The sequence below is a fragment of the Camarhynchus parvulus genome, unplaced genomic scaffold, assembly GCF_901933205.1.
Source record: "Camarhynchus parvulus unplaced genomic scaffold, STF_HiC, whole genome shotgun sequence".
NCBI lineage: Eukaryota > Metazoa > Chordata > Aves > Passeriformes > Thraupidae > Camarhynchus > Camarhynchus parvulus.
This window is the reverse complement of record NW_022148446.1, coordinates 144,304-157,237: the sequence shown is the minus strand read 5'-3', so window position 1 is coordinate 157,237 and position 12,934 is coordinate 144,304. Positions and strand designations below refer to the sequence as shown.

Below are 12,934 nucleotides of genomic sequence, written 5' to 3'. Positions count from 1 at the left end.
AAACTGGTTTATACTGGTCCATACTGATCCATACTGGTTTATACTGGTTTCTATGTATTTCTATGGGGATTTTTGGGTCCAAACTGGTTTATACCGGTCCATACTGGTTTATACTGGTTTGTATGGATTTCTATGGGGATTTTTGGGTCCGTACTGGTTTATACCGGTCCATACTGGTTTATACTGGTTTCTATGGATTTCTATGGGGATTTTTGGATCCATACCGGTCCATACCGGTCCATACTGGTTTATACTGGTCCAAACTGGTCCGTACTGGTCCATACTGGTCCAAACTGGTCCGTACTGGTCGCAGGGGAGTCGGTGTCGGTGATCAAGCACACGGAGCCGGTGCCCGACCCCCGCGCCGTCAACCAGGACAAGAAGAACATGCTGTTCTCGGTGAGTGACGTCATCGCTGACGTCATCGCTGACGTCATCCCGGGGTGACGTCATCCGACGCGTTCGGGGGCAAACCGGCTGAATTTGGGGGTCTAAAAAAAAAAACCCCCCTGAATTTTGGGGCAGTGTCTCTCCGTTTGGGAGGGTTTAAAAAAGCGAATTTTAGTCCCGAATTTTGGGATGAAATCGCTCGGTTTTGGGGTGTAAAAAAAAACCTGAAATTGTTGGGGGGAATCTCTCGGTTTTGGGTGGAAAATCCCCAAATTTTGGGTCCGACGAAAGTCAATTTTGGGGCCAAATCTCTCATTTTTGGCTCTAGAAACCCCGAATTTTGGTCTTAAAACTCCCGAATTTTTGGTCTGAAAAACCTCCAATTTTGTCTCCAAATCCCACATTTTTGGGTCTTAAAAAAAGACAAATTTTGGTCTAAAAACCCCAGTTTTTGGGTCAAAAATCTCATTTTTTGGCTCTAGAAACCCCCAAACTTTGGTCTGAACAACCTCAAATTTTGTCTCCAAATCCCACATTTTTGGGGCTAAAAAAATGACAAATTGTGGGTCAAAAATCTCATTGTTGAGTCTAAAACCCCTCAAATTTCTGGGATCAAAACCCTCAATTTTTTGTGTTCAAACCCCCATTTTTGGCTCTAAAAAAAGTCAATTTTGGGGTCAAATCTCTCATTTTTGGCTCTAGAAACCCCCAAATGTTTGGTCTGAAAAAACTCAAATTTTGTCTCCAAATCCCACAGTTTTGGGTCTAAAAAAAGGGCAGACTTTGGTCTAAAAACCCCAAATTTTGGGTCCAAATCTCTCATTTTTGGCTCTAGAAACCCCTCAAACTTCTGGGATAAAAACTTTCAATTTTTGGCTCTAAAAAAAGTCAATTTTGGGTCCAAATCTCTCATTTTTGGCTCTAAAAACCCTCAAATTTTGGTCTTAAAACTCCAGAATTTTTGGTCTGAAAAACCTCCAATTTTGTCTCCAAATCCCACAGTTTTGGGTCTAAAAAATGACAAATTTTGGTCTAAAAACCCCAATTTTTGGATCAAAAATCTCATTTTTGGGTCTAAAAAATCCCACATCTTGGGATCAAAAAACTTCAATTTTTGGCTCTAAAAAAAGTCAATTTTGGGGCCAAACCTCTCATTTTTGGCTCTAGAAACCACCGAACTTTGGTCTGAAAAATCTTAAATTTTGTCTCCAAATCCCACAGTTTTGGGTCTAAAAATGACAAATTTTGGTCTAAAACCCCCAATTTTGGATCAAAAATCTCATTTTTGGCTCTAAAAACCCCTCACATCTTGGGATCAAAAACTTCAATTTTTGGCTCTAAAAAAAGTCAATTTTGGGGGCAAACCTCTCATTTTTGGCTCTAGAAACCACCGAAACTTTGGTCTGAAAAATCTCAAATTTTGTCTCCAAATCCCACAGTTTTGGGTCTAAAAAATGACAAATTTTGGTCTAAAAACCCCAATTTTTGGATCAAAAATCTCATTTTTGGGTCTAAAAACCCCTCACATCTTGGGATCAAAAACTTCAATTTTTGGCTCTAAAAAAAGTCAATTTTGGGGCCAAACCTCTCATTTTTGGCTCTAGAAACCACCGAACTTTGGTCTGAAAAATCTCAAATTTTGTCTCCAAATCCCACAGTTTTGGGACTAAAAACGACAGATTTTGGTCTAAAAACCCGCCAAATTTTTGAGGTCAAACCTCTGGATTTTGGGTGCAAATCCCACGAATTTCTCCCCGCCACGGGCGGCAAGGCCGTGGCATCGTGGGGGCAAGCCGTGGGCATGGAATACGTGGTGACACGAGATCGGCAAGATCCGCGACGAGATGGCGGCCACGGAGCAGGACAAGACGCCGCTGCAGCAGAAGCTGGACGAGTTCGGCGAGCAGCTCTCCAAGGTCATCTCACTCATCTGCGTGGCCGTCTGGGCCATCAACATCGGCCACTTCAACGACCCCGTGCACGGCGGCTCCTGGATCCGCGGCGCCATCTACTACTTCAAGATCGCCGTCGCCCTGGCCGTGGCCGCCATCCCCGAAGGTCTCCTCGGGGCGGGGGTGGGTTTGGAGAACCTCCGTGGTCGGTTGTGGGGTTCTGGAGAAGGTTCGAGGTCATTTATGGGGTTTTGGAGAACGTTCATGGTCGGTTATGGGGTTTTGGAGAACCTTCGTGGTCGGTTGTGGGGTTTTGGAGAACGTTCATGGTTGTTTATGGGGTTTTGAAGAACGTTCGTGGTCGTTTATGGGGTTTTGGAGAAGGTTTGAGGTCGGTTATGGGGTTTTGGAGAACGTTCGTGGTCGGTTATGGGGTCCTGGAGGTCGTTCATGGCCGTTTGTGGGGTTCTGGAGAACGTTCATGGTTGTTTATGGGGTTTTGGAGAACATTCGTGGTCGGTTATGGGGTTCTGGAGAAGGTTTGAGGTCATTTACGGGGTTCTGGAGAACGTTCGTGGTCGGTTATGGGGTCCTGGAGGTCGTTCATGGCCGTTTGTGGGGTTTTGGAGAACATTCATGGTCGTTTATGGGTCCTGGAGGTCGTTCATGGCCGTTTGTGGGGTTTTGGAGAAGGTTCGTGGCCATTTATGGGGTTCTGGAGAACCTTCGTGGTCGGTTATGGGGTCCTGGAGGTCGTTCATGGCCGTTTGTGGGGTTTTGGAGAACGTTCATGGTCGTTTGAAAGGTTCTGGAGAAGGTTCGTGGTGATTTATGGGGTTTTGGAGAACGTTCGTGGTCGGTTATGGGGTTTTAGAGAAGGTTCGAGGTCATTTGTGGGGTTTTGGAGAACCTTCGTGGTCGTTTGTGGGTTCTGGAGAACATTCGTGGTCGTTTGTGGGGTTTTATAGAAGGTTCGTGGTCATTTATGGACCATTCATAATCATTTATGGACCATTTGTGGTCATTTATGGGGTCTTGGAGGTTGTTCATGGTCGTTTGTGGGGTTCTGGAGAACATCCATGGTGGTTTATGGGGTTTTGGAGAAGGTTTGTTGTGATTTATTGACCACTTGTGGTCATTTATGGTGTTCTGGAGAAGATTTGAGGTCATTTATGAGGTCTTGGAGGTCATTTGAGGTGATTTGTGGGGTTTTGGAGAAGGTTTGAGGTCATTTATGGGGTTCTGGAGAAGATTCTTGGTCATCTATGGGGTTCTGGAGAAGGTTTCTGGTGGCTTGTGAGGTTTTGCAGAAGATTCGTGGTCATTTATGGACCATTTGTGGTCATTTATGGGGTTCTGGAGAAGGTTTGTGGTGATTTATGGGGTTTTGGAGACCATTCATGGTCATTTGTGGACCATTTATGGTCTTTTGTGGGGTTTTGGAGACAATTGTGGGGTTTTGGAGAAGGTTCGTGGTCATTGATGGACCATTCGTGGTCATTTTTGGGTTTTTGGAGAAGGTTTGTGGTCATTGATGGACCATTCATGGTCATTCATGGGGTTTTGGAGACCATCCATGGACTCACCACAGGCCCTGGTGGCCCTGGTGGCCCTGGTGACCTGGAGATGTCCCCCCAGGTCTCCCCGCGGTCATCACCACCTGCCTGGCGCTGGGCACGCGCCGCATGGCCAAGAAGAACGCGATTGTCCGCAGCCTGCCCTCGGTGGAGACGCTGGGCTGCACCTCGGTCATCTGCTCCGACAAGACGGGGACGCTGACCACCAACCAGATGTCCGTCTGCAAGGTGGGACCTCGGGACACCCCGGATCTCCTAAAGATCTTCTGGAGAACCCAAAAGTTCTTCTGGAGAACCAAAAATTCTTCTGGAGAACCTCAAATTTTCCATGGAAACCTCCAAAGTTCTTCTGGAGAACCCAAAAAACCTCAAAATTTCCATGGAGAACCCAAAAGTTCCATGGAGAACTTCAAATTTTCCATGGAGAACCCAAAATTCCTCCAGGAACCTCAAAAGTTCTTCTGGAGAACCCCAGAATCGAACAATTTCTCCTGGGGAACCTCAAGTTTTCCATGGAGAACTCAAAATTCCTCCAGGAACCTCAAAATTCCTCCAGGAACCTCAAAATTTCTCCAGGAGAGCTCCAAAATTTCTTCTGGAGAACCCAAAATTTCTTCTGGAGAACCCAAAATTTCTCCAGGAACCTCAAAAATTTCCATGGAAACCTCAAAGTTTTCATGGAAACCCCAAAATTTCTTCTGGGGAACCTCGAAATTTCCATGGAGAACCCAAAAGTTCTCCTGGAAAACCCAAAATTCCTCCGAGAGCATCAAAAGTTCTCCAGGAGAACCCAAAACTCCTCGAGGAGAACCCAAAACTCCTCGAGGAACCCCCGAGGAACCTCAGGTGTCCCCACAACGTCCCCGTTGGTCCCCAGATGTTCATCATGGACAAGGTGGAGGGCGACGTCTGCTCCCTAAACGAGTTCTCCATCACCGGCTCCACCTACGCGCCCGAGGGAGAAGTGTGAGTCCACCGAGGTCCCCACGTGTCCCCAGATGTCACCTGGAGGTCCTCAAATGTCACCTCGGGGTCCTCAAAGCCACCCCAGGAGCTCCAGGCCTCCAAAACCTCCTCAGATGTCCTCAGAACCTCCTTAAATGTCCTCAAATGTGCCCTGATGTCCCCATGTCCACGTTGACCCTGATGTTCTCCTTGACCTTGACGTTCCTCAACGTTCTCCTGTCCCTCGACCTTCTCCTGTTCCTCAACCTTCTCCTGTTCCTCAACATTCTCCTGTTCCTCAATGTCCTCCTTGACCTTGACGTCCCCAATGTCCCCATGACCCCGATGTCCCCATGACCCCGATGTCCCCTGGTGTCCATGATGTCCACCTTGACCCCGATGTCCCCATGACCCCGATGTTCTCCATGACCCCGATGTCCCATGGTGTCCATGATGTCCATCTGTGATGTTCTCCGTGGTGTCCATGATGTCCCCATGACCCCGATGTCCCCTGGTGTCCCCGATGTCCCCATGACCCCGATGTTCTCCGTGGTGTCCCTGATGTCCATCCGTGATGTTCTCCGTGGTGTCCATGATGTCCACCTTGACCCCGATGTCCCCATGACCCCGATGTTCTCCATGACCCCGATGTCCCATGGTGTCCATGATGTCCATCCGTGATGTTCTCCGTGGTGTCCCTGATGTGCCCATGACCCCGATGTTCTCCGTGGTGTCCCTGATGTCCATCCGTGATGTTCTCCGTGGTGTCCCTGATGTCCCCATGACCCCGATGTTCTCCGTGGTGTCCATGATGCCCATCCATGATGTTCTCCGTGGTGTCCCTGATGTCCATCCGTGATGTTCTCCGTGGTGTCCATGATGCCCATCCATGATGTTCTCCGTGGTGTCCCTGATGTCCCCATGACCCCGATGTTCTCCGTGGTGTCCCTGATGCCCATCCATGATGTTCTCCGTGGTGTCCCTGATGTCCCCATGACCCCAATGTCCCCTGGTGTCCCCGATGTCCCCATGACCCCGATGTTCTCCGTGGTGTCCATGATGCCCATCCATGATGTTCTCCGTGGTGTCCCTGATGTCCATCCGTGATGTTCTCCGTGGTGTCCCTGATGTCCCCATGACCCCGATGTTCTCCGTGGTGTCCATGATGTCCATCCATGATGTTCTCCGTGGTGTCCCTGATGTCCACCTTGACCCCGATGTTCTCCGTGGTGTCCCCAGGCTGAAGCAGGACCGCCCGGTCAAGGCCGGTCAGTTCGATGGCCTGGTGGAGCTGGCCACCATCTGCGCCCTCTGCAACGACTCCTCGCTGGACTACAACGAGGTGACCGCGCCGCGTCCTCTGCTGGGGCACCTGGGACACCTGGGGCACCTGGGGCACCTGGGGCACCTGGGACACCTGGGACACCTGGGGCACCTCCTGGGACACCTGGGGCACCTGGGACACCTCCTGGGACACCTGGGACACCTGGGACACCTGGGGCACCTGGGACACCTGGGGCATCTTCTGTCCCACCTGGGACACCTGGGGCACCTGGGCCATCTCCTGGTGTCCCCCCAGGCCAAGGGTGTCCATGAGAAGGTGGGCGAGGCCACCAGGACCTCATTGTCCCCATTGTCCCCATTGTCCCCATTGTCCCCCCAGGCCAAGGGTGTCCATGAGAAGGTGGGCGAGGCCACCAGGACCCCATTGTCCCCATTGTCCCCTCCTGGTGTCCCCATTGTCCCCCCAGGCCAAGGGTGTCCATGAGAAGGTGGGCGAGGCCACCAGGACCTCATTGTCCCCATTGTCCCCATTGTCCCCAGGCCAAGGGTGTCTATGAGAAGGTGGGCGAGGCCACCGAGACGGCGCTGACCTGCCTGGTGGAGAAGATGAACGTCTTCAACACCGACGTGAGGAACCTCAGCAAGGTGGAGAGGGCCAACGCCTGCAACGCCGTGAGTGTCACCTGGGCCACCTGGGCCACCCCCTGTCCCACCTGAGGAACCTTCTCACACCTCCATCCCACCACTCCAAACCCCGGTCCCACCACCCCAAACCTTCTCCAACCTTCTCCAACCTTGGTTCTGCCACCTGGGCCACCACCTGTCCCACCTGAGGAACCTTCTCAAACCTCCATCCCACCACCCCAAACCTTCTCCAGCATTGGTTCTGCCACCTGAAACCTTCTCAAACCTTGGTTCCATCACCCCAAACCTTCTCCAACCTTCTCCAACCTGGCCACCACCTGTCCCACTTGTCCCACCTGAGGAACCTTCTCAAACCTCCATCCCACCATCCCAAACCACAGTCCCACCACCCCAAACCTTCTCAAACCTCCATCCCACCACTCCAAACCTCAGTCCCACCACCCCAAAGCTTCTCCAACCTTGGTTCCCTCGCTCCAAACCTTCTCCAACCTTGGTTCCATCGCTCCAAACCTTCTCCAACCTTGGTTCCATCGCTCCAAACCTTCTCCAACCTTGGTTCCATCGCTCCAAACCTTCTCCAACCTTGGTTCCGCCACCTGGGCCACCGCCTGGAGAACCTGTGTCACCTGTCCCACCTGAGGAACCTTCTCAAACCTCCATCCCACCACCTCAAACCTTCTCCAACCTTCTCAAACCAGGGCCACCACCTGGGTCACCTTCTGGGTCACCTGTCCCACCTGGAGAACCTTCTCAAACCTCAGTCCCACCACCCCAAACGTGGATCCCACCACCCCAAACCTTCTCCAAACTTCAGTCCCACCACCCCAACCCTTCTCCAGCCCCGGTCCCACCCCTTGGTCACCTCCTGTCCCCCGTGTCCAGGTGATCAAGCAGCTGATGAAGAAGGAGTTCACGCTGGAGTTCTCCAGGGACAGGAAGTCCATGTCGGTCTTCTGCTCCCCGGCCAAGGCCTCGCGCGCCGCCGTGGGCAACAAGATGTTCGTCAAGGTGGGTCCCACCAGCCCAGGACCACGTCCCACCACCACAGACCTTCTCCAGACTTGGTCCCACCAGCCCAGGACCACGTCCCACCACCACAAACCTTCTCCAACCTTCTCAATTCTGGGTCCCACCACCTCAAACCTTCTCCAACCTTCTCCAGCCTTCTCCAACCTTCTCCAACCTTGGTCCCACCACCCCAAACCTTCTCCAACCTTGGTCCCACCACCCCAAACCTTCTCCAGACTTGGTCCCACCACCCCATGACAACCCCAAACCTTCTCCAAACCTCCAACCTGGTTCCCACCACCCCAAACCTTCTCCAACCCTCTCCAAACCTTCTCCAACCTTGGTCCCACCACCCCAAACCTTCTCCAAACCTTCTCCAAACCTTCTCCAACCTGGTTCCCACCACCCCAAACCTTCTCCAACCCTCTCCAAACCTTCTCCAACCTTGGTCCCACCACCCCAAACCTTCTCCAACCTTCTCCAACCTGGTTCCCACCACCCCAAACCTTCTCCAACCTTCTCCAAACCTTGGTCCCACCATCCCAAACCTTCTCCAACCTTGTTCCCACCACCCCGTGACCGCCCCAAACCTTCTCCAACCTTCTCCAACCTGGTTGCCACCACCCCAGACCTTCTCCAACCTTGATCCCACCACCCCAAACCTTCTCCAACTTTGGTCCCACCACCCCAAACCTTCTCCAACCCTCTCCAAACCTTCTCCAAACCTTCTCCAACCTGGTTCCCACCGCGCCACGTCCCACCCCAGGGTGCCCCCGAGGGCGTCATCGACCGCTGCAACTACGTGCGCGTGGGGACCACGCGGGTCCCTCTGACGCCGGCGGTGAAGGAGAAGATCCAGGCCGTGATCAAGGAGTGGGGCACGGGCAGGGACACCCTGCGCTGCCTGGCCCTGGCCACCCGCGACACGCCGCCCAAGCGGGAGGAGATGGCCCTCGAGGACTCGTCCAAGTTCGCCGAGTACGAGGTCGGTGCTCCCGAGGGGTCTCCTGGGTGGTGGGACCTTGTTATGGGTGGTGGGACCAAGGTTTGGGTGGTGGGACCTCGGTTTGGGTGGTGGGACCTCGTTACGGGTGGTGGGACCTCAGTTTGGGTGGTGGGACCTGGGTTTGGGTGGTGGGACCTCGGTTTGGGTGGTGAGATCTTGGTTTGGGTGGTGGGACCAAGGTTTGGGTGGTGGGACCTCGGTTTGGGTGGTGGGACCTCGTTACGGGTGGTGGGACCTCGGTTTGGGTGGTGGGACCTGGGTTTGGGTGGTGGGACCTCGGTTTGGGTGGTGGGATCTTGGTTTGGGTGGTGGGACCTCGTTTCGGGTGGTGGGACCTCGGTTTGGGTGGTGGGACCTCAGTTTGGGTGGTGGGACCTCGGTTTGGGTGGTGGGACCTCGTTATGGGTGGTGGGACCTCGGTTTGGGTGGTGGGACCTCGGTTTGGGTGGTGGGAGCTCAGTTTGGGTGGTGGGACCAAGGTTTGGGTGGTGGGACCTCGGTTTGGGTGGTGGGACCTCAGTTTGGGTGGTGGGACCTCGGTTTGGGTGGTGGGACCTCAGTTTGGGTGGTGGGATCTCAGTTTGGGTGGTGGGACCTCGGTTTGGGTGGTGGGAGCTCAGTTTGGGTGGTGGGATCTTGGTTTGGGTGGTGGGATCTTGGTTTGGGTGGTGGGAGCTCAGTTTGGGTGGTGGGACTTCATTTTGGGGGCTGCTCCTCCAAACCCCATTTTTGGAGATCCCTGTTCCACCCCCATCTTCAAAACTTCCTTTTTTGGGGTTCCTGGTTCTCCAAACTCCATTTTTGGAGGTTCCTGCTCCTTGGTGACCTCCAAACCCCATTTCTGATGGTTCCTTCTCCTCCACAACCTCCCAAACCCCATTTTTGGAGATCCCTGCTCCACCACCACCTCCAAACTCCATTTTTGGAGGTTCCTGGTCCACCACGACCTCCAAAACTTCCTTTTTTTGGGTTCCTTCTCCTCCAAACCACATTTTTGGAGATCCCTGCTCCACCACAACCTCCAAAACTCCATTTTTGGAGGTTCCTCCTCTTCCAAACCCCATTTTTGGAGGTCCCTGCTCCACCACAACCTCCAAAACCCCCGTTTCTGATGGTTCCTTCTCCTCCACCATCTCCAAACTCCCATTTTTGGAGGTTCCTGGTCCACCATGACCTCCAAAACTTCCTTTTTTTGGGTTCGTGGTCCTCCAAACTCCATTTTTGGAGGTGCCTTCTCCTCCAAAATTCCATTTTTGGAGTTTCCTTCAGTTTTGCAGGTTCCTGGTCCACCACGACCTCCAAAACTTCCTTTTTTTGGGTTCCTTCTCCTCCAAACCCCATTTTTGGAGATCCCCGCTCCACCACCACCCCCAAACCCCCGTTTTTTGGTGCCCCCACCACCTCCATCTCCTGACCTCCCACCATCCCCACCACCACCACCACCAGACGGACCTGACCTTCGTGGGCTGCGTGGGGATGCTGGACCCTCCGCGCAAGGAGGTCATGGGCTCCATCCAGCTGTGCCGCGACGCCGGCATCCGCGTCATCATGATCACCGGGGACAACAAGGGCACGGCCATCGCCATCTGCCGCCGCATCGGCATCTTCTCCGAGGACGAGGAGGTCACCGGCCGCGCCTACACCGGCCGCGAGTTCGACGACCTGCCGCTGTCCGAGCAGCGCGAGGCGTGCCGGCGCGCCTGCTGCTTGGCCCGCGTCGAGCCCACCCACAAGTCCAAGATCGTGGAGTTCCTGCAGTCCTTCGACGAGATCACCGCCATGGTGAGGAGCAGGGACGTGCTTATGGGGGTCCACCAGGGGTTTATGAGGGTTTGAGGGGGGTTTGTGGAGGTTTGAGTGAGTTTTGAGGTGGTTATGGAGGTCCACCATGGGTTTAAGGGGTTTTGGGGTAGAAAAGTTCTTGATGGACGTGGTTATGGAGGTCCACCATGGGTTTATGAGGGTTTGAGTGAGTTTTGAGGTGGTTATGGAGGTCCACCGTGGGTTTGGAGGGAGTATCTGGGGGTTTGAGTGAGTTTTGAGGTGGTTATGGAGGTCTACCATGGGTTTGAGGGGGTTTGGACATGGTTATGGAGATCTACCACGGGTTTGAGTGAGTTTAGACGTGGTTATGGAGGTCCACCATGGGTTTGGAGGGTCGAGCCCACCCACAAGTCCAAGATCGTGGAGTTCCTGCAGTCCTTCGACGAGATCACCACCATGGTGAGGAGCAGGGACGTGCTTATGGGGGTCCACCAGGGGTTTATGAGGGGTTTGAGGGGGTTTGTGGAGGTTTGAGTGAGTTTAGAGGTGGTTATGGAGGTCCACCGTGGGTTTGGAGGGGGTTTGAGGGGGTTTGAGTGAGTTTAGAGGTGGTTATGGAGGTCCACCGTGGGTTTGGAGGGGGTTTGAGGGGGTTTGAGTGAGTTTAGAGGTGGTTATGGAGGTCCACCAGGGGTTTGAGGAGGTTTGGACGTGGTTATGGAGGTCTACCATGGGTTTCTGGGGGTTTGAGTTGGTTTGGAGGTGGTTATGGATGTCTGCCATGGGTTTGAGATCGAAAGTTCTTGATGGACGTGGTTATGGAGGTCCACCATGGGTTTGAGAGGGTTGGGGTAGAAAAGTTCTTGATGGATGTGGTTATGGAGATCCACCAGGGGTTTGAGTGGGCATGGAGGTCCACCATAAGTTTTTATGGGGATTTATTATTGAAAGTTCTTGGTAGACGTGGTTATGGAGGTTCACCATGGGTTTATGAGGGTTTGAGTGGGTTTGGAGGTGGTTATGGAGGTCCACCATGGGTTTGGAGGGTCGACCCCACCCACAAGTCCAAGATTGTGGAGTTCCTGCAGTCATTCGACGAGATCACCACCGTGGTGAAGAGCAACAGGGTGGTGGACGTGTTTATGGAGGTCCACCATGGGTTTCTGGTTGTTTGAGGGGGGTTTGTGGAGGTTTGAGTGAGTTTTGAGGTGGTTATGGAGGTCCACCATGGGTTTAAGGGGTTTTGGGGTAGAAAAGTTCTTGATGGACGTGGTTATGGAGGTCCAACATGGGTTTGAGGGGGTTCAAATGGGTTTGGGGTGGAAAGGTTCTTGGTGGACGTGGTTATGGAGGTCTGCCATGGTTCTGAGTAGGTTTGGGTTGGAAAGGTTCTTGGTGGATGTGGTTATGGAGGTCCACCATGGGTTGGTGGGGGTTTGTGGGGGTTTGGAGGGTCGAGCCCACCCACAAGTCCGAGATCGTGGAGTTCCTGCAGTTCTTCGAACGAGATCACTGCCATGGTGAGGAGGAGGGACGTGCTTATGGAGTCCCACCATGAACTTTTAATGTAGTTATGGATTCCCACCAACTTTTGACGTGGTTATGGAGTCCCACCACCCACCTGACCCCACCCCACCTCTCACCCACCACCTCCTGTCCACGCCCCCAGACCGGCGATGGCGTCAACGACGCGCCGGCGCTCAAGAAGGCCGAGATCGGCATCGCCATGGGCTCGGGCACGGCCGTGGCCAAGACGGCCTCGGAGATGGTCCTGGCCGACGACAACTTCTCCACCATCGTGGCGGCGGTGGAGGAGGGCAGGGCCATCTACAACAACATGAAGCAGTTCATCCGCTACCTCATCTCCTCCAACGTGGGCGAGGTCGTCTGGTGAGCCACCAGTTCGGACCAGTTTGGACCAGTTCGGACCAGTTTGCAGCGGTTCTGACCAGTTCGGAGCAGAGCTTGGAGATGGTGGAGGCTCTGAGGGGTTTTGAGCCCAGTTTGGCCCAGTTTGGCCCAGTTTGGACCAGTTCTGTCCCTCTCCCGTCCCAGTTTGTGCTGGTCCATCCCAGTTCCGTCCCAGTTTAACCCAATCCCCTCCCAGTCCCTCCCAGTCCATCCCAGTTTGTCCCAGTTTGTCCCAGTTTGTGCTGGTCCATCCTGGTCCATCCCAGTTCCATCCCAGTCCATCCCAGTTTGTCCCAGTTTGTGCTGGTCCATCCTGGTCCATCCCAGTTTGTCCTGGTCCATCCCAGTTTGTCCCAGTTTGACCCAGTTTGTCCCAATCCCTCCCAGTCCCTCCCAGTACAAACCAGTCCTCGTTAAGCCCTCCCAGTCCCTCCCAGTTTGTCCCAGTTTGACCCAGTCCCCGTTAACCCCTCCCAGTACAAACCAGTCCCTCCCAGTTTGTCCCAGTTTGT

General features: G+C 53.6%; 1 protein-coding gene across 1 annotated transcript in view; it reads left to right on the top strand.

Moving 5' to 3' along the window:
• The window catches only part of ATP2A1 (ATPase sarcoplasmic/endoplasmic reticulum Ca2+ transporting 1), a 34,333-nt gene that overhangs the window by 13,193 nt on the left and 8,206 nt on the right, over positions 1 to 12,934 (top strand). The window contains 10 exon segments of the mRNA XM_030970507.1: positions 314 to 432; positions 2,184 to 2,448; positions 3,921 to 4,087; positions 4,737 to 4,825; positions 6,044 to 6,146; positions 6,629 to 6,760; positions 7,616 to 7,741; positions 8,508 to 8,726; positions 10,194 to 10,529; positions 12,181 to 12,401. Of these exon segments, the coding sequence (XP_030826367.1) occupies positions 314 to 432; positions 2,184 to 2,448; positions 3,921 to 4,087; positions 4,737 to 4,825; positions 6,044 to 6,146; positions 6,629 to 6,760; positions 7,616 to 7,741; positions 8,508 to 8,726; positions 10,194 to 10,529; positions 12,181 to 12,401 (1,777 nt within the window).